The following is a 26,031-nucleotide window of genomic DNA, read 5'->3' on the forward strand; positions in this document are numbered from 1 at the left end:
ACGAAACATATCACATTGAGTATTACTAACTTGCGCAGAAGGTGTTAAGTGCACGCATGCACTTTTGGTTTGACTACCGCCTGCAGGGCGGTTATTTTAACAAGTGCGGGCCTGGGTCTCCAATCCAACTCCCCCTCCCATATTCCCCCCTTTTCAGCCACGCCCCTTTCATAAGTGTTAAGTGCTTGGAGCTTGCGTAAAGCGCTGTCTGGAAAATATGCTTCGAGTGGGTCGCCGGCAATTAAGCTGCAGCCGCAGTTCCTTCGGCATTGTTGCTGCAGTCGCATGAGTTATGGGTGCACTGGCTCACAAGTTGGCACCGCCAGAGGCGTCGTTTGGCCCAGGATCCCCTCCAGTTGCACGACAAGAACGACCTTGCCCACGCCCCTGCGTCCGCGATCGTTTATTGTTCTGGGCACACACTGCATTTGCCCCACATAGAACGATCTCGAGGCGGATCTGGAGCTGGTTTTGCTTCGGTTTTACGCACAGGTGTGTATCTGCCACGCCCCTTTCATTGCCGGCCTGTGTTGTAATTATCAAGACTTTGGCTCCAAATGCTCGAGCATTTACTGCGAAAATTTCTACAGCAAAATAGCCTTACGCATTTAAATGAATTTAAACGGCGGAATGGGCGAAACTTGTTGCCTGCATGGAAATATACATACAAGAACCCAAAAAGGCAAGATACAAAATGCAATTTAAGTTTTTCTCACGCACACCTTGTCGCGGCGTCGGCATAAGGTAAATAGACCAAAAACAAATTTATCAGAAATTATTCAAAATCAAAACAAAAATGGTCGCGGCATTGATCGATTTGGAAATACCCTTTGACTGTAGAAAATTATAAAGTAATACTTATATTAGATATTATATAGATTATATAGATATATAGATATACATTTCTAAAAATATATGAAAAATGGTAAGTGTTTGACAAAATATGTTCTACTAGTTTAAATAGGTAAATATTAATATTTGATTATTGTAGCTACTTAAGGATAGTAGAGGGATCTACTGTGATGTATAAATGAGTATCAAAATTCAATGAAAAATGTATGTTGTATTTCATTTAATGACTTTCCTAATTACGTATTGAAATCCTTCTAACTCATTGGATAAAAACCATCTCCCATTAAATTCTGTTGCAACACCCACCGAAAGGGTATGGCCAAATCCCAGCCCAGGCCCACATCCGCGTTTTCTGGGGCGGGGCCAGGTGGTGCTCCGGTGGGTCCCAGGCCTCCATCGCCATCTCGATACTCGACAGGCCAGCTTTGCATGTGGCTCTCTTGGACTTGGTTTTGGGCTACGAGTATGCCTATGCCTATGTCTCTCGTTTGAACAAAAGTAAAAGTCTCTGGGCCACCAGTTGGATCCGTTCTCGTGCTGCATTTTGGCCAGGTCTTTGGGGGCTATAAAAGCATTTGTGCCTTAGACAGCGGCATTATTCAGCTTTGTGTTCTTGCCACGAGTTCAACTTGCAACCAAAACCAAAATGTTCAAATACGTAAGTGGAACTGATATACTCTGAAAAGTCCTTTGTTAGTATCTAATTTTTTCCATCAACTAGTTCGTTTTTGCCGCTTTCTGCCTGGCCAGCGCTGCTGCTGCTCCTGGCTATTTGGGAGGATTAGCTGCTCCGGCCTTGCCGCTGGCTGCAGCTGCTCCGGCCATCTCCTATGGACACGCCTTGGCTGCTCCCTCGATTGCTTCATACGGTCTGGCCCCCAGGCTTAGCTATGCCGCCCCGGCCTTGGCGCACGCTCCTCTGGCTGCTCCGGCCCTTTCCGCCTACGGATTGGGTTATGGTCACGGTCCCATTGGCCTGGCTCATGCTCCTTTGGGACTGGCTCACGCCCCTCTGGCCGCTCCCTTGGGATTGGGCTACAAGTCGGCCTATCCTGCTCTGGGTGCTCCTCTGGGACTGGGCTACAAGACAGCTCTGGCTGCTCCTGCCTATGGACTCGCTCATGGATGGTAAACGAGGTCCATCCCACCCAGCATCGTTTTCCGCATGCATTTCGTTTTGTTTGGATCGGTCAGAAATGAGATGTAAATACACAGAGAAAATAGAGAGAGAAAGCATTGAAGGTTTTGTGAAGTGAAATCAAATTGTTAAAAAACAGATTGTGAAGAGTGGGTTTGATGTTGAAATATATTTCGATTGATTTTAAAAACTATACATAACCTGCGTGTTTTATTTGATCAAGCGTTTGAGGCAATCTGAAAAACTTTCAGATATTTTAAGTATTTGGATGTTTTGGATCGTAAACGATCTTGTCCAGAATATCAAGATTGTGCTGTGCATACATTAAGTTTCAAAATATATATTTAGTATATGCAATTAAGAGAATTTTAAATTTGTCTTGAAGGACCGTGAGAAAATAGATCCAGTTTAAAAAAAAAACGGTTGATCATGATTCTAGTTTTTTGTACATTTCTTGCTTTGTCTTTATTGATTTATTGACTTGCTGAGTGACTGACTGAATAAGATTTGGGTACTGCGAAGTATATGACTTGATTGAAAACTCTCACATGTTGCACGCTCGACTCGGCTCCATTTAGCTTAACTTTACTTGACTTGGGAGCACCTCTACCAACCGTGGCCATAGCCATATCCCAGTCCGTATCCCAGACCCAGACCCAGACCGTGTCCTCCGTACAGTCCATGGCCGTAGCCTCCGAGATATCCGTGACCCAGGCCATAGCCATAGCCGCCCAAGTAGCTTTTGCCTATGATCGTCTTGGAGATGATGGGTGCATGGTAGCCCAATCCCAGACCCAGGCCTCCATAGTGGCCGCCGTAGCCGTGGCCATAGAGTCCTCCGTAGTGCCCGATTCCTAGACCCAATCCCAGGCCATATCCACCGTAGCCATGACCAATTCCGAGTCCAATGCTGGGCGATGGAGATGGTGCAGGAGCTGGAGATGGAGATGGTTCTGGAGCGGGTTCAGGAGCAGGAGCTGCCAGGATGGAGGTCGTCAAGCAGGCGATTGTAATGAGTAACAGCTTTAAATGAAGAAAAGATATATGTTATTTATATTATTTAAGCAAACAAATCTGCTTATATCTGTATTCTGAATTATTTTTCATTAATAATTATATTATCCTTTGATATCCTGGTGCTACTTACTCCTTTCATCTTGTTGTATGTAATTTTCCGGCTGCTTCTGTGGAGACTTAACCAATTGTGTTGCTGCAGTTGATCCCAGCAGGCCTCTTTTATACCAAATCCCAGTTGAGTGGATTGCATCCCCACATGGACATCGATGATCTAATGAGCAGTGCCAAAAAGTAAATCTAATTCGCCTGACAAGTTGGCCAAGTTAGCGGCATGCCACAAAACCATCCGTAGCTGCTGTAAATAAAAAGAAAATCCAACACCTGTTTTTTTTTTGCCTTTTGGGCCAGCATTGTATAATCTGCAATCGAGTTTGGCATTTACCAGTCCACAATGGCTCCAGTTCCAGTTTTTAGTTTGGCCTGTGGGCATTTTAAGTCTGGTGGGTGGCCTTTTTCTTCGTTTCATTCATGGGATTCCGGTTGGATCTGATCAAGAACTAAGATCTTAACTTCGGGTCAATGGTCTGTATATTTTAATTCAGTGAGAGATTAATTAATTAAGTGAGAGAACTATATAAGTTAAAGTATATATACATTCCTCGAAAAAAATGCTACATATTCATGGATTTAATTAAAATATATATCAAAATCTTTTTTTTTCACGAATCTATAACATAAGTATATATTAAACAAAATCTGTATGTGCCAGACTGGCCACAAAACCAACTTCTATATAGGGAGTGCACTAGTATTAAACCTAAAACAAAGTTTATAACCGCTTTAGCATAAAGAGCTCAAATAGCCGCTGAATAAAGTCAAACTAATCAATTCTTAACACTTCCAAAGCCACATAAAATAGCTCGAAAAACACAAGATTGGGCAATGATTAAAATTGAAAAGAGACATCAAAACGGGTAAACAAAGGCAAATCCGCAGACGTGTGACCAACTAACTCATACTCCCAAAAAAAAAAAAAAAAAAAAAAACAACATAAAGCCGAGAAATGTAAGACAACAAAAGCAAGCAACCAACCCAATATGCCATAATTAAGTGCACAAAAGAGTCACTGACTCTTTGATAATCTTCGGCGTTGACGCTTTAAACTTGAACTTGAAAACGGGTTTCTTTTCGAAGAGAAGGGGACAAGAGGCCAAGTGGAGTAGTGCTCCCACTACTGGGATGTTGCAACAGGTTCCAGGTGGCAAGGAATATGCAGTTGCTGATCTCGGGGGATTGTCAACCGGTTTACCCCTCCTAACTGTTTAAAAGCGCAATGAAAATCCAGCGATGAAGACGAGCCTATAAATTGATTGGCCTTCGGCTGCATTCAGCTTAGTCCAACTGCAGTTCTGACCACAATATCACCAGAGAATGCTCAAGGTAAACAGGATAGAGATACTCAGTACCCATTAAAAAACTGTATCTGAAAGATCTCATTTTAGCTCTTCGTGCTATTAGCCCTTTTGAGTGGTGCCTTAGCCGCCACGGTTATCTACCATCACCCGGTGATCTATCATCATCCTCTGCCGGTTGCCTCCACGCCCCAGGAGTTGGCTCAGCATCCTGGCTACACCATTGTGGCACCTCTTACCAAGATTGCCCACGTCACCTACGATTCGGTGCCCATTTCACACACGCCCTACGAACATGTTCCGCTGTTCCAGAGGATTGGTCATGTGAAAAACATAAGGTTCTAGCCTAGAAACAAATAGTTTAACTTATAAATAAAAACATATAATAATCATAATATTAAAATATATTAATAATCAATAATACATTACTATTTACATTGCTCCTATCATTGATGAATTGGTGATGAATGAATGATTCCATAAAACTTACCTAAAAATCCGTAAAAAAAAATATAGAAACCGTTAATATGTTCGATTGTTAAGAGCAGTATTCATTTGAAATATGATTTTGGATGGTATAATCCAAGGCAGCTATGATAGGAAATACCACTAAAATTCTTCCAAGTAAACTTCCTCAAAGAAACAAACACGTTTGTAAATTTGATTAATGGATAATTGTTTATTCGCCAAGCATTGCTGCTCTCTAGGAGATGAAGATTTGGGCTAGTTTCTACAATCTAATAGGACGGATGGGAGTGGATGAGCTGGGTGATCCTACAGCTAAGTCCTTAGAAGAAGTAAGGGGCGGGAGCGAACTTGGGAGCCACAGCCAGAGGCGCTGGCACTGGAGCAGCCAGGGGAGCGGCGAAGGGTCCGAATCCAAACTTGGCTGGTGCGGCGAAGGCAACGGGCGCCGGAGCAGGGGCGAAGCCCAGAGGAGCAGCCACTGGAGCGGGAGCGGCGAAAGCAACCTTGGCGGGAGCAGCAAAGGCCACTGGAGCAGGAGCAGCAGCCACTGGCAGAGGAGCAGGTGCGGCAAAGGCTACTGGAGCGGGAGCGGCAACTGGAACGGGCAGGGGAGCGGGAAGGGGAGCAGCGAAGGCCACTGGAGCTGGAGCAGGTGCCACTGGGTATGCCACGGCGTGGTTGATGCGGTGGGCATTGAAGCTGGAGGCATAGGGAGCCACCACTCCGGCGGTGGCCACAGGAGCAGCCAGGGGAGCTGCGAAGGCAGGAGCAAGTGGAGCAGCCAGAGGAGCCGGAGCATGGAAGGGCAAGAGTCCAGCCTGAGCAGAGGACACGCAGAGGGCAACGAGCTGTAAATGAAGGTATATATATATAATCCAATTCGCTAGATCCGGACATCCTTTGCAACTCACCACAATCTTGGCAAACATTTTGCTTGGGGGATTGGGGATGGTTGGTTTGCTAGGTGTGATTAGCTTGAAGGCAGACTGAGCTGTGATATCCAATTGTCCACTGGGTAACGCTTTTATAATTCTGTAGCCCTCGGAATATCCATGGACGCGCATACGAAAACACCTTGGAAGACTTTCTATATTGGGAGCTGATGAAGGGCGTTGCTGGATCGGTGCGATATATGTACTTAATAATCAATCGGTTGCCTCTTACGTCGATCGCCCCCGAAAACTTTCATAATTGCACGCAATTCCCGACCATAACCTAGGTTAATATTGGGCAAGATTTCGTTTTGGGTTTTGGCCGGGTTTATGACAGTTGGGGTTTTCGAATGTTTTCGAATATTTTCGGTGGGTGGTGCTTTTGTAATGAGCTGCAATTATTTACCCAGAGTACGTGTAACTTGACTCAATCATTTAATTGAATTACCACTTTTTTTCGTCCATCCGCTTTTTGTTTCTTGTTGCAACAATTGTCGCGTGTTTGGGACGGGTTTGTGTCTGGAATTTCTGATTTGATTTCTTGTTGCGTGCAGTTCGAAATCCACTAACAACATTTCTGTGCCCCACTTGTGAGTGTGTGTGTTTGTGTTGCCAATAGTTTGTGTGTGTGTGTGTGTGTGTGTGTTGGCCGAATAAATGAAACCCCATTTGGCGACATTACGAGGCGTCTGGTTCGTAATGAGAGTCTGAATCAGATAGCGAATATGTTTCCTTTTGCTAATTTTTGGTATGCCTATGATTTTATCAACAGCAGTTACATTCTCTGGGATTTCTATTTTTGGAAATAATCGGTAAGAATGTGTGGGAATACTGCATATATTTTCATATATTTTGCTTAAGAAATCAATGATTGAATTCTACTGTTAACAGAACCTTAATTATTTGATTAATAAAGCAAGTGTTTTATAATTTCGTTTGATTTGACTATATTTATTCGATAATTTATTGTACAATGCATGAATTTTATTTTTTCGTTTTATGTTACTATATTTATTCGATAAATTAATGTATAATGCAGGTATACTTGTAGATTAACGCTTTAAATTTCCTAGCTGACTTTAATTACTCTTTGGTGAGGTTTCATCATCACTAAGATTGGGATGATCACCACAGAGAGTGATGATGGTGATGGGCGAACTTCAGGGGCAGGGCTTTCAGATGGGCGTGTGGCGTGGCCAGCAGCTTGGGAAAGGCGTAGCCAATGGACACGCGGTGGGTGGTGGTCTTCGGTCCGGGAATGGCACGGTAGGTGGGTGCAAAGGGAACCGCCTCCAGGACGGGCGGCAGCACTTGATGGGTGACACTGGGCACATGGAACTCGGGCAAAAGAGGAGTAGGAGCTGGCAGGAAGGCTGGAGCTGGTAAAAGTGGTGCAGGTGCTGGTAGAAGTGGTGCAGGAGCGGGAAGAAGAGGTGCAGGAGCGGGCAAAAATGGTGCAGGAGCAGGTAATAGAGGAGCAGGAGCCGGTAACAGTGGAGCTGGAGCAAATACAGGTTGTGGTGGAGCATATACAGGAGCAGGAGGTGCAGGTCCATAAACTGGTGGTGGAGGAGAATATACTGGTGGTGGAGGAGCAAATGCTGGTGGTGGAGCCACCGCAGGAAGCAAAGGAGCTGGCGGAGGAAGGACCGATTCCTGCACCGCGTAATCCAAGTGGTGCGGCAGAGCATGCAGAGAATCCAAGTGGCTCAGATGATGTCCGTCAAAGTGGTTGACATGGTGGGGATCAAAGTGATTGTAGTGAAGATGAGAGGGCTTTGCCTCTCCACCCACCAGCAGGAAAGCCAATGCAAAGGCCTAAAAATATGGGTACTAATTAATAACTTTGTTCAATAGAACTTTGGAGTCCTTACCCATGTCAGTTGCCACATCTTGCTTGAAGGATTTGAAGTTCGGTTTCTTTGGGGCGGTAGCTTCTCGATCGATGTGCTCGACCTGTTGGTTCGGCTGCTAATGTCTTTGCATTGTCAAATTCAATTAATATTTATAGCGAATTGAAGGCGGTACGCAATCAAAAGACTTGCACTTGCATTTCTTCACTTTCGACGACGACTTGGCCCACTCACCTAACTTAATGGGTTGCTTCATTTGGAGGGAGGCAACCCAATCCCATTTAGTTGGTCAGCAAGTCGTGACTGCGACGGCGACTGGCACTACCTTCGATCGAGGGGCCAATAACTTCTTGGGCGATTCGAAAGCACGGCCCATGATTATATAACATGGGGCCAACCAAGCCCAGGCATTGACAGTTGCCCATAAGTGGAATATGATTATGATAACCCATAAATATTGCTTTGACCATAAATAACAATCGATATTGCGCCTTAGGTGGCAACGCAATCACAACAAATATTGTTTACATGGTGACTAAGTTGACTGACTTGAACTTCCCTAAGTCAAACTTATGTTGCTATTTTGTCAATATTATCTTCAAAATTCAATGCAGCTGTTAGAAAAAATTCCATTTCAAATTAAATGCAGACCTATAATATATGCATAATTTGTATTAAATAATATCCACCAATAAACAAGCTTATTTTGAATATCAAAAGAAAGATTGAGAAACGAGAAATTCAGAGCATTGCTTTTTGAAATTCTAAAAATTTCTAAAAAAAAAAATTAAATAACTGCCTCTTTTTGAAATCTGGAAATATATTTATGCTTGATAAAACGACTTGCACAAAAGGAATCATCAAATCAAAAATTGATCAAAGTTAAGTTAAGAAGTTATTTTATATTTACTTTAGAATTATATATATATTGACCCAATAGATTTAAGTGTCCAATAGAAATCTCATGAACCAAAAAGATCCAATAAATCAAAATAGCTTCGTTTTTGATAAATTATTCAAGGCATTTCTGCAAATAATAAAAAGGTGTGCTCTAATTGTTTGGTCGTAATTTATTATCAGGTTTTTTTTTTCTAAAATTGTCTATAGTTTGGCCTGCTTCACAGGTGTGTCCTTAGACCACCACTGGAGCTGGGGCAGCAGCGGCGATGGGAGCGGCATAGGATGCGGCATAGGGGGCGGCGTAGGGAGCGGCGTAGGGAGATGCCAGGTAGGGTGCGGCGTAGGGCGAGGCATAGGGATAGGCGGAGTAGGCGGCGGCGGCATAGGGAGCAGCGGCCAGAGGAGCAGCAACGGAAGCAGCGGCCAGAGGAGCAGCAACGGGAGCAGCGGCCAGAGGAGCAGCAACGGGAGCAGCGGCCAGAGGAGCAGAGTAGGCGGCGGCCAGAGGGGCAGCAGCGTACTTGGCCACCACGGCGGGGGCAGCTGGGATTCCGGACACATAGCGGCTGGAGTAGGGGCCGGCGAACTCGAACGGAGCGGTGGTGTAGGAGGACAGGGTGCCGTCGTAGTTGTTGCGGACATCCACCTGGCTGCTGCCACCTGCGGCGTACAGAGGAGCATTGGCGTAGGCCAGGGGAGCAGCCAGAGGAGCAGCCAGTGGAGCTACAACTCCTGGTTTGGCCGCAGAGCAGGCGATGAGGGCAGCGAGAACCAACTGGAAAATAGGATAGGTAATCATTATCCGGCACTTAGTCCACCTGCTTGGGCAATAATCCCCATAGGATCACTTACAAACTTGTACATATTGCTGTGGTTGGGTTTGTCTAAAGCTCTTGAGCGATAATGTTCATTTGGAGCCAGCCCAGTGGCTTATATAGCTCGTGCCCATATCCGTGCTCTTTGGGGGACATTCTGTCTGAGCCGACTTTTGGTCGCTTCTTCTTTAGCTGGCCCACCTGGTCGAGCGCCAAGTAGCATACATGATCGCCATTTGGGCAAGACGTGCTCCGCCTGCAATTGCCCAATGGACTGTCGGAAGTTGTCCAAGTTGTCGCTTGGATATTTCGGCTGCACTTGGAGAAATGTTTGAGCTTTGGTAAATATATAAATAAATATATGATATGATAATCTGATTTCAATGCATAAATATTTTATTTTATTTGTAAATTTAAACTTTCACTATTTAGTGAAGAGTATTTCCATACATTTCTTTCAAAACTTTTGATATAGCACACCAAGTTTTAGCTTATATCAATTTTTCCAAGTGCAGTGATCCACATTTGTATGCAATTGAAGACTGACTCGGTGGCCGGGCTGTCTTGGCGTAATTTGCAGTCTGTTTGGGCCATCAATGTGCGCCGCTTCGCATTGAATCTAAGTCAAATTGGCCATAAAAATGGTACCCCATCCTCAAAGGCCACAATTCCGGCCCACTAAGTGTCTCATTAGTTCACTTTTTAATGGCTCGCAGTAGAGTCGCCAATAAAAGGCGGTCGTAAATTTCCCTCTCATCGTGGCCGACGGGTCTTCATGTGTTTTCGTGTTGACCTGACCTTGACGCCACCTGGCCACAGGATGTGATGCAGCCTCATCCTCATGCAGGGGGTCTCATCATTTCGCTTCGGCTTAATTGGCCAACAAGGTGCGGAGTCGAATGATCGAGCAGTCGAAACCGGCTAGCGGACTTAATGAGCCATCGCATCTCTCTCGGTCACGTGCTGGCCTGGTCAGCAGCATCGTCGTCATCTGATGGCTTGGTGTCTCCGATTTGCATTGTTTTACTCTTTATGATCGGGTACTTTTGCTATTTATCAATGTTTGTAAATTAGTATATTCCAGTGTCAATGACTTGGGGGAACAACCCATGAGGGGAATGATTTCAAAGAGCAAGTTTATAAAAGATCCAAGTTTTTCTGTAGTACAGCCACAAAATATTACTTAAAAATTGGACAGTGTATCTAAATGGTCGTTATTTTCTGGAATCCGATACGATGATGACGCCGATCTCAAGGTTGTCGCGATGACGAGTCGAGAGTTCGATATATATGTATATATATATAAATGATGTGTGGTGATCAAGTTGCCCCACGCATGTAACTGTATACTTTTCAATATACTCTGTATTCTGTATCCGCATTGTGGCCACTTTTGATCGGATTGATCCAATCTTGGCAGCAACCACAGCTGGTACAGTCCAACTCCAAGGGTGACCTCTTCTCGTTCACTTGTCAATACAATTTCTGGACAGGAATTCTCAACCGATGACGCGCCAATTTTCCGGTGACTCAAGCACGGAAATGAGTACATCTTTAACCATCTTCATCTTCATCGCCATCAACTTCTTGTCTTCAGCACTCCACTCCACTTAGCAGCTGTGCGATCCGCTCACTTCCTAGTTAACCTTTTAAATTTGTTTGAAATCTGATTTAGAGGCTCATCAGCAGCTTTATCCCTCTTAGAAATTATTTGGCTGTCGTCAGTACCGTTTGCTTCAATTGATTTTTAAGCCCCAAATTTATGCAGACCGCATTTCTAATTCCCGTTTTTGTGTTCGCGGGAAGCAGGTTCTTTACCGCAGGCATAAATATGCATAGATATATAGATATAGATCCAGATCCCAGTTCCGTTCCCAGATCTGATCAATGGCACTTGACTTTAATTGGCTTTCATAAATATACGTCAAAAGTTAGTCGTTGTCTCGATTTCTTTTGTTTTCACAAGAGAATTCCGAATGCCAATGCCAAGTTTGAGGTCTCATTATGAGGCGCGGATGGAGATGAAGATCTCTTGGCCCGATTTGTGTGTATGTAAATAGCAACCATTAACCCATCGGAGGAGAGTGAAAGGTGTAAATCCAATGGACGAAGACCTCTTTTTTTGTGTGCCCGCGTCTTAACCTTCAAAACATTATGCAAATGCAGTCTCCATCGATGGCAATGAGACTAAAAATGGCCAATAAAAAGAGACTCAACCGAAAGGCTAAGCTTAGATGGCAAGTTTATTATCAATGTGTATTCACTAAGAGCAGAAGTCATCGCAGTTTGATGATCAGTCGGGATGGCTCTGGCTCCATTAAATGTATTTTTATTCTATGGGCTAGGATAGCTGGACTAGCGCCTCTGGATCTGCGGTGTTCCATAGGAGGTTAGCCCCGTAGTTCTGGGCACACTGGCATATGGTGCTCCAGCCTGCAGCGGAAGTTGCGCCACATTCAGAGGAGCAATGCCAAAGGGCACTGGCAGCTTGAGATTCAGCGAGTTGGCATCAACGGAAGCGGAGGATATGGAGCGACCCGTGGCTGATCCCGCCGCAGCTGATACCCTAGCCACCTGCTGGGGCTGTGGTGCCGGGGGAGCCACTTGCAGGGCGGACGAGGGTGCTCCAAATACGTAACCCTGGCTGGTCAGAGCCTGGGTGAAGGCGGCATGCTCCAAGGCGGGCTCGGCAAACTGACGAGCCACTTGGGGATACTGCTGATTCTGTTGGTACTGGTTCCTCTGGCTCCGCTGCACGGCTGGCCTGTTGGGAGCGGGATAGTGGTAGTAACCCAGCTGTGTGCTGGGCGCAATCGAGTAATCCAGGTGGGAGACATCGGCCAGAGCCAAGCTCATGAGTTGCAGCAGAGTAATCCACACACAAGTCAACTGAAAGTGATTCGATAGGGTTAAACCTTGATAGCTCTTCACACACTAGGTATTGTTCTCACATTGGGCGCCATTTCACTTCACTTTTCTTTGGGTTTCCGTTCTTGAGGTAAATACAGTTTAAAGACCAATCTTTTTGCCGGATCTTATAATCGTTGATGTGCGCTGGCGCAGCTTTGGCAGCTGATTAAAATTTGTGAGCCAGCTGAAGATGCTTTTTATATGCGTATGGAGGAGCTGCGATCGGTTCTCAGACCCCTCTCTCTCTTTCTCTCTCTCTCTCTCTCGCTGTCCCACTCTGTTCAGGTCTTCTTTTGGCTCTTTGTGAACGGCTTTGGGCCAACACTTGAGTGCAGGCCAAGACGAAGCTTTTTTGGCATTTGTGGCTGCCTTTGTTTATTTACTTTGTTTATTTCTGGTGGCTTAACAAAGCGGTTGCCGGGCAGTTTCGTCTATTGATAATATTGATATTTGGCTGTCTTGCATATAAATCAATGTTGGTCATTTTTATTGGCATCCGAGCTATGCAACTACACACAATTCGCAGTGGAGACCTATGGTCACAACCAGAGGGGTGGAATAGATGATTTGGTTTTGCAAAAACCCCCACCTCACCACCACTGTTCTCAGCTATTCTGCATACCTCAGGCATGTCGACAGCATTTGAGCTTATTAAACACAAATCGAATCGAGCGTCATGTGACAGGAGCCAGTAAAGCCGCACAAACATAAAAGCCATAGAGCCATTAGCCCCGGCCAAAACGGAGGACTTTGGCGGATCGGTGCGAGATTTGCATGCTAAGCACCCGATTGTTGTCCGTATCTCGGCGTTTGATTGCCGCTCTTTCGCGGCGACTGTCTCGTCTCTCATCGCAGATTGACCTCAGATGGTGGAACGGAATCACAATCTATGCGCATCCGAATTTAATTCACACTGAAAGAAATGGGGACCCACTTGTTATTGTCCCACTTTATTTGAAATACAAACTTATTATTATCATACCCGTTACTTGTAGACTTCAGATGATGCCACTTAATCACAAGCTATGAGCATTAAGCATACACTGAAAAAATAAGGGAGGAACTTCAAGTTTTCACTATTCAATTTTATTTTAAATTCACATATATTATTATAATATTACGCCCACAAACTTACATATGGATTATTTTATTTCACTAGAAAATGTTTAAATTTCTTCTTTGTTCGCCCACTAGCTGGGTAGTGGGTATCTGATAGTCGAAGAACTCGACTACATCGTTCTTGTAGTTTCTAGCTTGATTTATTGGCTTATATGGAGGTATCAAAGAAAATACTTATGTATTTTAATTCAAAGATAAAAAGATTCAATTAATATTTAAAAGTGGACAAATACAGTTCTGTCTTCTTGAACATTAAATTTAAATGTTAAGCCGGCACCCAAATATATTAGTGTTCAAACTTAAATACGGAAATAGACAATTTACTTGATTTATTTGTTTAATAACTATATTTGTAGTGTAATCAAGCTGTCTATCTGTGAACTCAAAAGCTTTTTAAAGTTTAAACTGTTGACCCAATTGACGGATATCTCCGCTATTTCCCTCTTTCATTCATTGACTTAGGTCAGTTGAGCCGTAGTCATAGCTTTAATAGCGGCAAATTTATATTATTTATGCATTTTTCTGGGCCCTCTCAAAGTCAAGCCTCGACTTTGGCCAAAATTGTCTGAGCCAAAAAATAACTTCAAGCCATGAAAACATCTGAATTATTTATGGGTATTGACATAAGCATAATTTAATCGCTACGCTTCGCGTTCTTCGCATAAATTCACGAGTCGCGTATAATACGAAGCATAACAACATTATTTAGATTTAATTAATTGCTAATTTGAGGAAATTATCATTCATAGTTATGCATAATGAGCCGGAGCCCAGCTGGCGCTTCTCGAGTTACCAGCCCTGAGTGCTAAATGCTACAGGAGGGGGAGCTCCATAGACGGCGGCCGGAGAATGATGAGGTGGTGACCCAAAGTGGAGTTTGTACCTGCCGTAGGACGGGGCAGCACCTGCAAGCTGGTATCCAATTGGTGGAGGAGCCAACCGGGCTATAAACTGTGGTGGTGGTGGAGGTGCTGCTGCTGCAGCATAATGAACGGCTGGTGGTGCCGGTGCTGCAAATCCGGTGTAGGTGGTGGTGGTAGTGGTCACTGGAGCTCCCAGGGAGTACTTAATAACCGGCTGTGGTGCCGCATAGGATGTTGCATATTTAAAGATCGCCGGAGGTGGTGGACCATAGTGATCTACAGCTCCGTAGGTAAATCCTTGATGGGCACTAAAGGCCGCTGGCACGGTGACGGTATCGGAAACGGGTACTGCTACTGGAGCTGGTACCGCCACTGGAGATGGAACCGGATATGGAGAAGGCACAGGAACTGGCACTGGAACTGGAACTCCCACGGGTACGCCCACCGTCGCTGGTTCATGATGGAAACTTCCAAGCGCTGGAGCACCAAAACACATCAGAACACATATCAGAGGTATCTAACATATAAAGATAACGATTATTTATCAGTTAAAATTCACTTTCGATTCACTTGCTTTTGAAATATTTAACATTTTCTCCCGTTATGCTTTCTTCCGTTTTCGATTTCCGTATTAAGTCACTTCTCCGCGACACTTTCACACGAAATGAATCGATTTTGGCTGACCATTGCAGGTTTATATATACCACGATCCAAGTTGCGTCGCCCGCATTATGCTGATTTAGGGGGTGGAGGAGTAGGAGGAGGAGGAGGTGGAGGAGGGCTTTGGAAACTAGAGGAGCCGAATGGTAAAAACTCCATTAAGGGATCTGCGCACGACGTGCAATCGACAAGCGAATCGTGCGGCAAATGCATGCGACAAGTTTTGCAATGCCCCATCCTCAGGTGAAATTCGGTGGGAGTACGAACCACAAGTCGGTGGTAAAAACTTCAAATGGGGTAATTAAGGTGGAAGGCATAACTTTACACTTTACCAAAAAGAAAATTGCCAACAGTTTAAGAACTCCGATTCAGTAAAGAGATATGAATGCTTTTGTGACTCCGTTTGAAGTCAAGATACCTATACAATCTTATTTTGCATTCGATTCGAATCCGAATTATTATATGGTGTTAAAGAATAGGATCATATGTATTCTGACATCTTCTTAATAAATGCCTCAAATATAAGATATGCATCTTAACACACCATTCTCTTCGGATCAGCATCTTTAACTCTTCCACCTCAGAAGCCATTATCATGTGCACTTCATTTGCCCAAAGCCATGGATCACATTTACGAATGCACGCGCTACACTGTAGCAACTTTTACTGCCGCCGCCACCAGCTGCAAAAAAGTATAAAATATAAGCCGAAATAGAAAAAACGAGCAAGTGGCAAGAGCTGCAAGAAACCCATTGCGATCACGTTCCAGGCACATTTTTATGCCTTATGACTCTGATTGATGGCCGTTGCCGAAATATAAATGCCAAAATATCACACGCCAGTTAAAAGTCGATTTATTACCGCCGCCAACAAAGCCATTTTCGAAGCTCTCAATTAGCCGTGGAAATGCCCAAAAGTTGGCCGCGTCTTGCGCATCGCCTCCAAGTCGCCCGAAAGTGGGCAAACGTGTGCGTGGAACTGCTACCATAAAATCTGCTCCAGAATCTGTCGTAAACAGGCGAAATTCCCGCACGGGTAGCCAATTAAATTTGGGCTGCCAAATGCGCGACACGCGCTCATCGAAATTGTCAACACAGGACCAGGACGCTGGAAAAAAAAAGGAAAACAGTGGAAAATCGAGGGCGGTAAAGCCGGGGAAATAAGCATAACAAAGTGGCTAAATCAGAAATCGATATGTTCACCTTCGCTGAACCGAAAAAAGGGCACAGATAGCGGGAATTTCCACGCACGTTTTCTCTTTTCTTTTCCTTTTGTGTTCCAAGTGGAGCACACGCCCAGCTCTTGAGTTGATTCCACTCCTCGAGTGGTTGCTTCGCGTTTTCCCCCCCTTTTTCCATACAAATTTTCCACACATTTTCCGCCGCCGCTGGCAACAGGTGCTCTTGAAACGGAGCCGCATTGTAATGTAATGCGTGCTAAATCGCTGCACGTGTGGCAACAACAAGTGCGAACCATCAAAATAATACTTTGTTGCAAGCTATTGAAGTTTCAGCTGATTTGATTCACTCAATTGATTGCACACATATTGTGTGCATATTGGCTGGAAGATATGCTACAAATATTATTCAAATGGTTTTGCGTTTCGAGGAAAATGTTGAATGTATACCAAATCATGGAATTATTTTCGCTCATCAATTTTGAATACGTACACGCTTTCCTTCAATCGCAATTTCATTTGAATTTCAATGTTGCCCCACCATATTTATTATGCCTTATTGCTTATACGCAGCGAGGTCAGTCGTTGAACTCGCTGCAAGGACATCCATGGCCAGAGTTGCATTTAATTATCGGTTGCAAATCCATCTCACAAATAACAATCGAGTTACTGCTGGCGATGCTGGCGTGTGGGTGTGGGGTTGGTTTTGCTTGCAGCTGGTCAATGTCCTGGTCAAGGTCAGCGGAAAACGTGTGCAGTTCCCTTTTCCCCAGTACGTGCCCGTCCTGCGGGCAGGAATAAGATTCCCGGAAAAGAGCTTGGCCCTTTGAAATTAATTATCCACAGAGAGCTTCTCGTTTCAATGCAGTTTTAATTGCACTGCCCGAGGACTGGGACTTTTAGTCTCGAGTCCTGGAAAAGGTCCTTGCCCTGCGTAAAATCAGTGACTTGTTAATAATTTAGAGCACGAGTAACGCCAGTTCCACTTGAATAATTCAATTAGCATACTCTCGGGCTAACCAGATATACATACTACTCACTGGGAGGGGGAAACCGAGAATTAAGCATGTAAGATTTCCACTCAATCTGCAGAGCGGCGGGCAAACAACAGGTGTGTTGCATTTGCGAGGTTGTGGGAATCTCTTGCGAGAGCTGCAACTGTGCCATGAGAGCACCTGCCACAAAATGCATCCACTTAGTGTCAACCGACGGGCTCGAATGAATATTCAATGGCCTGGGAGATGTAGGAAGCAGAAGTTGTGGCCCACCTTTTGTCTGCAAATCCTCGAAGGTCGTTTGCCGAATTTGCGCTTGACTAGCTAACGGTATTGCTGTCTTTATAAGCTATAAGCCCATAACTATGACATGGTTTATGAACAGGGGGACATAATTTATGCCGAGCTGAACTGAGACAAAATTAAACCTATAGCTGGGCACAATTGAGTTGTATGGCTGTCAAGGTCGAAGAGCTGCCAACAATGACTTATTGTTTTTATGGGCGATATGAATTATATTTAGCAACCCCACCCATCATCTTATGATTTTCACTCGGCGAAATAACATTTATTAAGTAAAATCGTAAATTGATTTCAATTACGCCGCCGGCAAAGCGCAATACACGACTTTTCAATTTTCGCATGAATTATAGTTGGTATTTTCGGTCCAGGATCAGCTGGTCGGCGTAAAAAGGTAATTAAGTGACTCAATTCACTTTTCAGCAGCTCTTGATGTGCCCCCATTTTTCATTTGCGAAACTGGGCGAAAAGCATTTAGCTGCGACAGTTGGCCGTGCATTAATAAAAAGATATTTCAACGCACTTTTCACTGGTCAACCTGTTGACAGGCGCACGCGTTTGTCGCTTGAGTCTTTCGTTTTCCCGCAATGATAATTGCCAAGGGGGTGGGGGTATAGTGAGCAGGTGGGCCGGGCAAGGCGTTGCAATAAAACATTTTTTTTGGTTTTTGGTTTTTTCCTTGCCAGTTTCAAAACAACCGACGAGAGTCGATATGCAAGTTGCTCAAGTAAAATTAATTTGAAGTGCAATTAAATGCTGAATGGCAATCGGTTGGTTGGAGGGGATGGTTGGGGTAAGTTCGCAGTTGGGAAAATTTGAACAAGCAGTTTGGTGTGAAATGCTCGCATCTACGAACTATCAACACTATCTGGAATCCTTATAAATGCGAATAAAACTGATCACTTCACGCTTAACTAAACATAATTGAAATTAATTCCACACTTGATAAATGGACATATGCCCCTTTAATAATTAGTTTTGATAGAAGTGGCTTATAAATACATTGTGAAGTGTCCTAAGCTTAATTATTATATCTGAAACGGCAGATTAAAATATTTCCACATTACTGTGAAAATTCATACTGCTTCGAAAACGTTAGGTATCGTAAAGATTTTATTAAATCGTGTGTAGTACATTTCCAAATGCATAATTTATGGATTAAATATCCATAAATTACATATTTTCAATTGAATATTTTAAAAATAATATATATATGCAACCAGTAAATGAAATAGGCAACACTGTCATCATTTTCGTTTAAAGAGTCATTTATCGTTTATTTACAGAATGTTATGAAGCCATGGAAGCGTGGAGTTGCACCATAATAACAAAATCAACGAAACTTGATCCTTCATCAATCTCTCTCGCTCTCGCCGCCTCCCGTTAGTGGTCCTTAGTTCTCTAGTTGTCTCTGTCTCCAAGTGAGTGTCTGGGTTTTTAAGGGATTTTGTACACAATTTGTATTTCCGCCTCTGACTACGAAATGCAAATTCAACACTTTGACGGCAGCAAAATGCGAATTATCCGCTGAATGTTCTCACTTCGATCGGGGTCGTCAACGGGGGCTGGTATCCTTTCCGACAACCAGATCCTTAATGCAGGTAGGCTCCGTGTCCGTAGCCGGCGTATCCCAGACCGTAGCTACCGTAGCCGCCATAGGATCCGTGGTAGGTGGAGGTGGAGTGCAGAGCAGGCACGGCATGGACCAGAGGAGCAGCGTGCACCAGGGGAGCGGCATGGACCACTGGAATGGCCTTGGTGGCCACCTTGTAGGTGTTGGCATAGGAGGTGGCCACTGGGTGGGCGACAATGGGTGCAGCGTAGCTCTTGATGATCGGGGCATGCGAGATCACAGCCGGAGCGGCATAAGCCGGAGCCAGAGCGGCACCGTATCCCAGTCCATATCCATGGCTGTAGGGGGAGATTACTCCGGCATTGGCCACGGCGCACAGGGCAGAGATGAGGGCAATCTGCGGAAAGAAAACTTCTATGTTAGCACCAAACGAGCGGGTATCCTTTAATCCTGATCTTACCAGTTTGAACATTTTGCTGGTTTTGTGTTGCTTGGACTTCTTGACCGAAGAGCTGAATGTGTTATGCTTAGACGTCTCAAGTAGCCCTGTTATTTATACCCGCAACATGAGAAATATTCTGACAAATCTTGGCCCAAAGAGCAGCGGAGAGGGAGAGCCAACACGCCCCTTTCGACGGCCGAGAGCCGAAGCTTTGTGCATTTGCCGACCAGCAGATCGCGAAAGAGATCAGTCAAGCGGCGGCTTTGGCTTGAGTGCCACTGAGCCACCGCCAATTTCAGCCACCGAATCCCCAAGATTTTCATGGAGAACCACCACGAGCACTTAATTCAATTTGTATTTCTTTGTCACCTATTGTCGGCGACTTTTGCTCTAACGGAAACTTTTATATTTCCATTCATTTCGGCGTGGAAATGAACAATTGTCTTCTGGGGGTTTCCAGCTGAGAAAATTCTACGGCTAAATCTGGTTCTGTCTATTAGTTATTTTGTAATTATTCCAGAAATCTAAAATGGGCATTAAGTAAGATTTCCTTTGAAACTTGAATATAAATACACATAAATTGATCTATATTTTATGAATATAAATGGTAGTCTAAAGAATTGAATTACTTAAATATAAGCCTGCAAGCCTATTAAGCATATCAGCCTAAATCCTTTCTAAAACCGAAAACACGCACTTTATTATCAATCAGCTGACTGACTGACTGACAGCTCATTAGAGATATAGAGATCCGTAGGTGTGGAAAATGTTGTTGTCCAGATGCAAATGATCAATCGGAGCTGCCTCTCCACGCAGCAAATAAACTCAAGTGGTCCGTGAAAAATTACTCACTTTAATAACTGACAAACACAGAGTGGAGATTGGTGCAGTTGGTCATTTTGGTGGCTGCTGGACGGCAGCTGGTTCGCCTATATTTTGCATGCATTAATATTTAACTGATTTGTTATCGCACACATGGCGTATGCGTAACTTGGGTGGATGGAGCGTAGTCAATTGGAAACATAGGTAAATCATATTTGCCGCATTTCGAATGGCCTGCCAGATTTCCTAATAGCCATGCTTAATTCTAAGACAGCTTTGAAATCATATCACAAGATCAGTCAGAACACGAGGCTGGAAAAGAATTGCAAAATGCTTGTTTTGAGCCTTGAAACTCGGTGTTTTGAATCAAAGAGTTGTATAAAAATCGAAATTCTCTCAGTGCGAACAAAGGCCGACTTAAAGTTTATGAGTCATAAATTAATAAACAATTACGATGGCGACAATTCTTTCGACTCCGCGACCCTGGCCATCGTTGCTGATTGGACCCCAAACGGACAATCTGCATATCAACGGGGCTTAGAGCTAGTCGAATCTAAAACTAAGCCGAACCCTTCACCAAAGCCAACACCTCGTGATTTCGACCCGTGGCGTTATGCAAATGCTAACCAAATTGTCGCATAAATCTCAATCGAAGGCGGCTTGATTGACACCAAACAGGATGCCAAATTGCGTGGCTATCTATCGATCCGCAGCCAAATCAAAAACCAAATATGCCACCCACTCGGTGGTTTAGGTTTTTTTGGTTTTATTCGTGCTGGTTCCGATTGCAGCTGACCACCAAAACTCTGGTGGCCTGTAATTGCATTTTAATGGCCCCCCAATTGCAATGCATGCATTCGATTTTGATTCAGATTCGCATTTCCCAAGCGACGCCCAAAATACATTGATTGCCAACAAATCATTCAAAAGTCGAAATTAAAAGCCGTCAATTTTCCAACTCAACTCGTGGCTCAACTCAATATATTTTCCTTTCGTGATTTATGCGATTTTGCTGGGGAAATAGTCGGACCTGAAATTTGCCCGCCCCATTCTGGCTAAGGAAATTTCCCAAGTCGCAGGTCTGGAGTTCGCAAATGGAGCAGAGGTGACTAGTTCGGCATACATGCATTTAATTCGACCAGCTTGTGACCGCAAAGAGTTATTATTTAATTTGTTATAGTTTTACATAATTGTCGGTTGGGTGGAGGCCAATTTGCATAGCTGACTCCCCATCTGCGGATCGCTGGCTGTGACTCGAGTGTGGCCAATTAAGTATTAAGTATACCACATGTTGGACGCCACTCGGTCAAGGCCGTGCTTACCCCAGCCTTTGTCACAATGTCGTGCACATTACAATGTGTACAGCAAAGCTCGACTATTACTCGTTTTATAATGATTAATACCAAGAGGAACAGCGACAACAGCCAAGTGCGAAACTGTAACAATGGCTGGCAAAAATCGCATTTGTTTTTGCTTAATTACCCTGTAAAACCCACAGCAATAAGATCAAAGTGAGTCCTAGCCTTCATGTATTTATTTTTAATTAGTTTGCAAATATAAATGCATACCAAATCCGTGTGGTAAGCTTCAACTTAAATTAAATTGTAATATATTACTTAATATTGTAAAAACTGATAAGAAGCGTATTAGATACCAATCTCCGCAGTCGTATAAGAAATTTTGCAGAATACATACAGTTTCATTACATTCCGTAAATCGTTTCGTAGTCAGACTATTACGAGTGGGTATTTTTTAATGAGTCTGAAATATCATTCCGTGATTATGTTTCTAGGGTACCAATAATCAACGCTTTGTTTTTCCACCTTCAATAAAGCAAATGTCAGGCAGACACCGCTGTGAAAAGCTCTAGAAAAAGACACTGGCCAACGTGGAGCGGTGTTTTCATTTATGGCATCAAAGTGAACTAAGGTGGATTAACCCCATCCTCCCCCTTTTCCCACCCTTCCTTGGCTACCGTATTATGCCAGAGCTGTTTTACCTTCGACTCAGCCTCGAGGTTGGGCCAACAATTATCATTTGCAAAGTTGGTTTCATTTTGCTTTGAAGTTCTGTTTTTTTTTTTTTTGTACAGGGGGACATGGCGCAATGTGGCTCATGGCACGTAAATCGTTTGTTTTTGTAGCTAATTTGGTTGTTTTGATCAGCCTGCTGCATGCTAAAACTATTTTGGTCACAGATCATTTGACAGCTTCACTGAATGTTCGCTTTCGGGCTGCCAATGCAAATAGACCAAAATCTGCTTCATAATTAAGTAGTTAAATCGGAGCCGAGTGTCTCCAGTTTGAGTTGCAACATAACAACAACTGAAAAGGCAACAAAATGCTGAACAACTCACGCCCCTTTTGACGCTCGTAAATTAGAGTTGTGTGTGTCGCCAAATTGTATGCAAATCGTTTGACTCCCTGTTGCGGAGATTTATGCGAGGGGCTGTCCGAAATAATTCGTTACTCGATTAGTGCTTTTTAATTGAATTTAGTTCTCATGTGGGTGGGTGCACACTTCGCATTCCCCTTTTCCCCAAGTTTCTATTCCCATTGTTGTACAAATCCAGCAGGTTCTAATGCATCTGATTTGACTTTCACTTTTTGCTGCCACTGATTGCTTACGATCTTAGATTGCTCTAGAGCAATTCGGTGACTTGTGTAGTTACTCACCCTGAACTTGTGCTGAAATCAAATTACTGGGCGAGATTTAAGCATGATTGCACACCTGTGAGGGCAGATACAGTATCTGTATCTGAGTTAGAGGTGGCAGTTCAATCACGAGCTTCAGTATTCCTACCGTTCCATTTCTACTCTCTTCTGCAGTTAGTAATATGTTTCCTTTTGTTATATATGGTTTCATTAAATACTATCTAAATTCACAATTCACAATTTTCAATCCCTAGGTCGCGCTCTATGAACTACCAATCTGCTGATCAAGTTCACTCTGCTTTGGTTTTCTCACAGACATAAGCAAAAAATGAACTGAGAACACCATAAGCGATAAAAAGTCAATTAGACTTAATGATAGCCACAGCTAAAACATTAAATTCATGTACGTAAATTATATAGAAAAAACGAAATACCCACAAGAAAACAACACCAAAACGAATTCGATTCGAGCCCAAACAACGCCAGGCAAACGAACTCCACTCAACTCGACATCGAGTTCTGTGTGTAATCAAGGAAGTTGCTGGCGCTCTAGTGTTTGGCAAGCTGCAACCGGCAAAAAGTTGCTGGTGCGTCTAGTTTTGTATAATTCAGTCATTAAAATTAATAAGACAATGCAGATCACACGCCCCACAAAAACACGCTGACAGCAAATCCCAAAGGCGTTGCAAGAACTGGCCAAGCCGGCCAAGCATTTTCCAAACGTTTAGGCCTGGAGGCGGATGTGGCTATTACAAATCTAATTACATGGCGTATGAGTGATTTTCAATGCTGTTTTTAGCCAGGCCAAGCTGAGTCGCACCGATAACGAGCAGATAAGGCCAGCTGAGAGTGTTACTCTACTTTGCACCCATAATTACAACAAAAATCTCAGACTGGGCATTGCTTACTGCAGCTAATTAAGTTGCATGTTTCATGCTGACAACCCAAAGATACAGATACAAATGCAGTTGAGTTCGAGTTGGATTCGGGTCAGTCCCAGTGGACACAGTCAACTTCTATTAGCCAGACGACTATTTAAAACTCTTGTCCATTTGTCAATATTGCAATTACTTGGAGATTGTTTGTGGAATTGTTTTGGAAAAGTGGATTAACCGAAGCTAGAATTCTTCGTGGAATTATTCACTTCCTTATGGGTTTAAGCCACAAGACATTACCAACTTGGTAAGAAATGGAAGCATTAAATAAATTGATTAAAATATTTCTTGGTACTTTGGCCTGTTCTAATTGGTTGTAAGAAATTCCTTTTTTCTTGCTTTTGGTCAAAAAGAGCAAAGTGGGTAATAAGCTATCATGGGTTAAGCAAAAGGCAAAGCTTCTATAGGTTAAGAAAAGCTTACAACCAAGCTTTACTTTACGACAGCAGCCCAAAAGTATACGACTATTTTTCAAAACGACACTCAATTTTTCTGGCTTAAAACAATAGAAATGCTCATAAAGCCATAGCCATTATGTAGCTTTTTTAACATATTTATTTGCTTCTTGTTTATCTTGGTTTTTTTATTTCCGCAGCTGGAAATATTACACCCGGCGGTAAGTGCCAGTCAAATATTTGTGCCAACTACTGCTAAACGAAGCAGTGATTTACACCACCAAGCTGGCTGGGCCAAAATGTCTGCGGGCACAGAGACCAAAGTGGACCGAATCCAGTAACAATGGCATTCTGCAGTCGCTATGCCAACAATAAGAGCAACTTGGCCAATGATTAAATCGTTTCGGGGCCTGTCAGCGTTATGTATCTCGCTTCTGAAAACGCTCATTGTGGATTTCTATTTCTTTTTTTTTTGTATATTTCTGCCTCGGTTTTTCTTCTTAATTAAATTAGAGCCAAGGTCGCCGCAAATGGGCTGGGAATCTTGGCGTGTATGGTTAATTATAAGCAAAGTTAGAGGAAAGTATAGGCCATACACATGCGACATATGGTGTTTGCGTTGGTGGCACTCAAAAATAGTCGGGAAAATTCAGTGGGCCAGGAAAATAAGAGTTTGTCTGTTGGTTATGCTAATGGCTTATGGCTGGAACGCTGGCCCACATCTGCGTGCCAGTCAAGTAGAAGCAATAACCAGGAGTTGGGAGCCAATTTAATGGGTGTGGGTGCTGCAACAGGTATCCACAAGTGGGTGGCTTGTTTATTTGCCGATTTACCTATTCGGTTTTAGCCTCGCCTCGGCCGAAAGTTACGCCCAAATGGGTCACTAATGAGCCATCTGGGCTTGGGAATTGGCTTGAGGAAAAACGCAAAAAACACTAGTATGGCAAAAACAAAAAAAAAAACACGACACACAAAATTTAGATGATGGCTCGATTGTTTGTGCCAATTCTAACGTAAAGAAGCCAATTCCCTTGGTCGGGCTTGTATAAAACCCGAGTGACTGCTAAAACTGCCAAACATTGTTGCAGAGTTTCCCCAGCGAAGATGTTCAAAGTTGTGAGTTGGCATTATATCACATAATCTTAGGTAAATACCTAAAGCAATATCTATCCCCCTAGGTGTTCCTTGTGTGCGGAGTATTGGCTGTCCTGATCCAGGCTCGCCCCAGCTACTTGCCCAGCTATGAGCACGTGGAATATGCTCCCAGTGTCGTGGGATACGAGAGTTATGCCCTTCCTGCCGCCGTCTCACACCAGAGTTCCACGGTGGTGCACGAGAAGCGTCCCTACTGGCGCCCCATTGTGGATCACACGCCCATCCTGAAGGCAGCCTATGCTCCAGCTACTTCGATCTCGTATGCCCCACTTGGATACGCGGGCAGCAGTGCGGAATGGTACGAGCCGGGAATCTGGGGAGGAGCCAGTTACCCCAGCATTTATCTGAAGTAGAATAACAAACAAAGGAACCCATCTACCCAGAAAATCTCATTTTTGGTTTTGTGTAACATATTACCTCTTCCGCATTGCAAACTTTAATGTACACCAAATATGCAATAAATAAACGTTCAACACAAGGTTTATATTAGTTTTACTTAGGAGAGCTTTAATGAAAAAGGAATGGAAATTTGGAAAATATATAGAAATATAAAAAAATTCTAGTTCTTGTCGCACTGTAAACATGAATTCAGACTGTATCTTTGAAATCATACTAAATATTGATAAACTATTTTTTCAATCAAG

The 26,031-nt window shown here is 43.6% G+C and overlaps 10 protein-coding genes across 10 annotated transcripts; 3 read left to right on the plus strand and 7 right to left on the minus strand.

Annotated features, from left to right (window-relative positions):
* Positions 1–1,461: 1,461 nt before the first annotated feature.
* On the plus strand, positions 1,462–2,185 carry LOC6605913 (cuticle protein 10.6). Its single transcript, XM_032717544.1, has 2 exons — positions 1,462–1,510; positions 1,574–2,185. Exons 1-2 carry the CDS (start codon positions 1,499–1,501, stop codon positions 1,982–1,984), a joined length of 423 nt encoding a protein of 140 aa, XP_032573435.1. The 5' UTR covers positions 1,462–1,498; the 3' UTR covers positions 1,985–2,185.
* Positions 2,186–2,340: 155 nt separating this feature from the next.
* On the minus strand, positions 2,341–3,146 carry LOC6605914 (glycine-rich protein). Its single transcript, XM_002030691.2, has 2 exons — positions 3,138–3,146; positions 2,341–3,013 (listed from the first exon to the last, which is right to left on the minus strand). The coding sequence occupies exons 1-2, from the start codon at positions 3,144–3,146 to the stop codon at positions 2,597–2,599; spliced, it is 426 nt and encodes a 141-aa protein (XP_002030727.1). The 3' UTR covers positions 2,341–2,596.
* A 1,227-nt stretch (positions 3,147–4,373) lies between these two features.
* Positions 4,374–4,791, plus strand: LOC6605915. The gene is made up of 2 exons (XM_002030692.2): positions 4,374–4,447; positions 4,510–4,791. The coding sequence occupies exons 1-2, from the start codon at positions 4,439–4,441 to the stop codon at positions 4,762–4,764; spliced, it is 264 nt and encodes an 87-aa protein (XP_002030728.1). The 5' UTR covers positions 4,374–4,438; the 3' UTR covers positions 4,765–4,791.
* Positions 4,792–5,075: 284 nt separating this feature from the next.
* On the minus strand, positions 5,076–5,898 carry LOC6605916 (skin secretory protein xP2). Its single transcript, XM_002030693.2, has 2 exons — positions 5,799–5,898; positions 5,076–5,735 (listed from the first exon to the last, which is right to left on the minus strand). Exons 1-2 carry the CDS (start codon positions 5,814–5,816, stop codon positions 5,208–5,210), a joined length of 546 nt encoding a protein of 181 aa, XP_002030729.1. The 5' UTR covers positions 5,817–5,898; the 3' UTR covers positions 5,076–5,207.
* A 966-nt stretch (positions 5,899–6,864) lies between these two features.
* LOC6605917 (extensin) lies at positions 6,865–7,780 on the minus strand. Its single transcript, XM_002030694.2, has 2 exons — positions 7,694–7,780; positions 6,865–7,637 (listed from the first exon to the last, which is right to left on the minus strand). The coding sequence occupies exons 1-2, from the start codon at positions 7,709–7,711 to the stop codon at positions 6,945–6,947; spliced, it is 711 nt and encodes a 236-aa protein (XP_002030730.1). The 5' UTR covers positions 7,712–7,780; the 3' UTR covers positions 6,865–6,944.
* A 939-nt stretch (positions 7,781–8,719) lies between these two features.
* On the minus strand, positions 8,720–9,520 carry LOC6605918 (cuticle protein 16.5). The gene is made up of 2 exons (XM_032717542.1): positions 9,425–9,520; positions 8,720–9,347 (listed from the first exon to the last, which is right to left on the minus strand). Exons 1-2 carry the CDS (start codon positions 9,434–9,436, stop codon positions 8,805–8,807), a joined length of 555 nt encoding a protein of 184 aa, XP_032573433.1. The 5' UTR covers positions 9,437–9,520; the 3' UTR covers positions 8,720–8,804.
* Positions 9,521–11,612: 2,092 nt separating this feature from the next.
* On the minus strand, positions 11,613–12,473 carry LOC6605919. The gene is made up of 2 exons (XM_002030696.2): positions 12,339–12,473; positions 11,613–12,276 (listed from the first exon to the last, which is right to left on the minus strand). The coding sequence occupies exons 1-2, from the start codon at positions 12,348–12,350 to the stop codon at positions 11,743–11,745; spliced, it is 546 nt and encodes a 181-aa protein (XP_002030732.1). The 5' UTR covers positions 12,351–12,473; the 3' UTR covers positions 11,613–11,742.
* Positions 12,474–13,772: 1,299 nt separating this feature from the next.
* LOC6605920 (extensin-2) lies at positions 13,773–14,938 on the minus strand. Its single transcript, XM_002030697.2, has 2 exons — positions 14,854–14,938; positions 13,773–14,796 (listed from the first exon to the last, which is right to left on the minus strand). The coding sequence occupies exons 1-2, from the start codon at positions 14,869–14,871 to the stop codon at positions 14,206–14,208; spliced, it is 609 nt and encodes a 202-aa protein (XP_002030733.2). The 5' UTR covers positions 14,872–14,938; the 3' UTR covers positions 13,773–14,205.
* A 3,723-nt stretch (positions 14,939–18,661) lies between these two features.
* LOC6605921 (cuticle protein 65) lies at positions 18,662–19,549 on the minus strand. The gene is made up of 2 exons (XM_002030698.2): positions 19,445–19,549; positions 18,662–19,381 (listed from the first exon to the last, which is right to left on the minus strand). Exons 1-2 carry the CDS (start codon positions 19,454–19,456, stop codon positions 19,004–19,006), a joined length of 390 nt encoding a protein of 129 aa, XP_002030734.1. The 5' UTR covers positions 19,457–19,549; the 3' UTR covers positions 18,662–19,003.
* Positions 19,550–25,269: 5,720 nt separating this feature from the next.
* Positions 25,270–25,865, plus strand: LOC6605922. Its single transcript, XM_002030699.2, has 2 exons — positions 25,270–25,348; positions 25,411–25,865. The coding sequence occupies exons 1-2, from the start codon at positions 25,337–25,339 to the stop codon at positions 25,738–25,740; spliced, it is 342 nt and encodes a 113-aa protein (XP_002030735.2). The 5' UTR covers positions 25,270–25,336; the 3' UTR covers positions 25,741–25,865.
* Positions 25,866–26,031: the final 166 nt, after the last annotated feature.

This window comes from Drosophila sechellia, chromosome 3L (assembly GCF_004382195.2).
Source record: "Drosophila sechellia strain sech25 chromosome 3L, ASM438219v1, whole genome shotgun sequence".
In the NCBI taxonomy this organism is placed as follows: domain Eukaryota; kingdom Metazoa; phylum Arthropoda; class Insecta; order Diptera; family Drosophilidae; genus Drosophila; species Drosophila sechellia.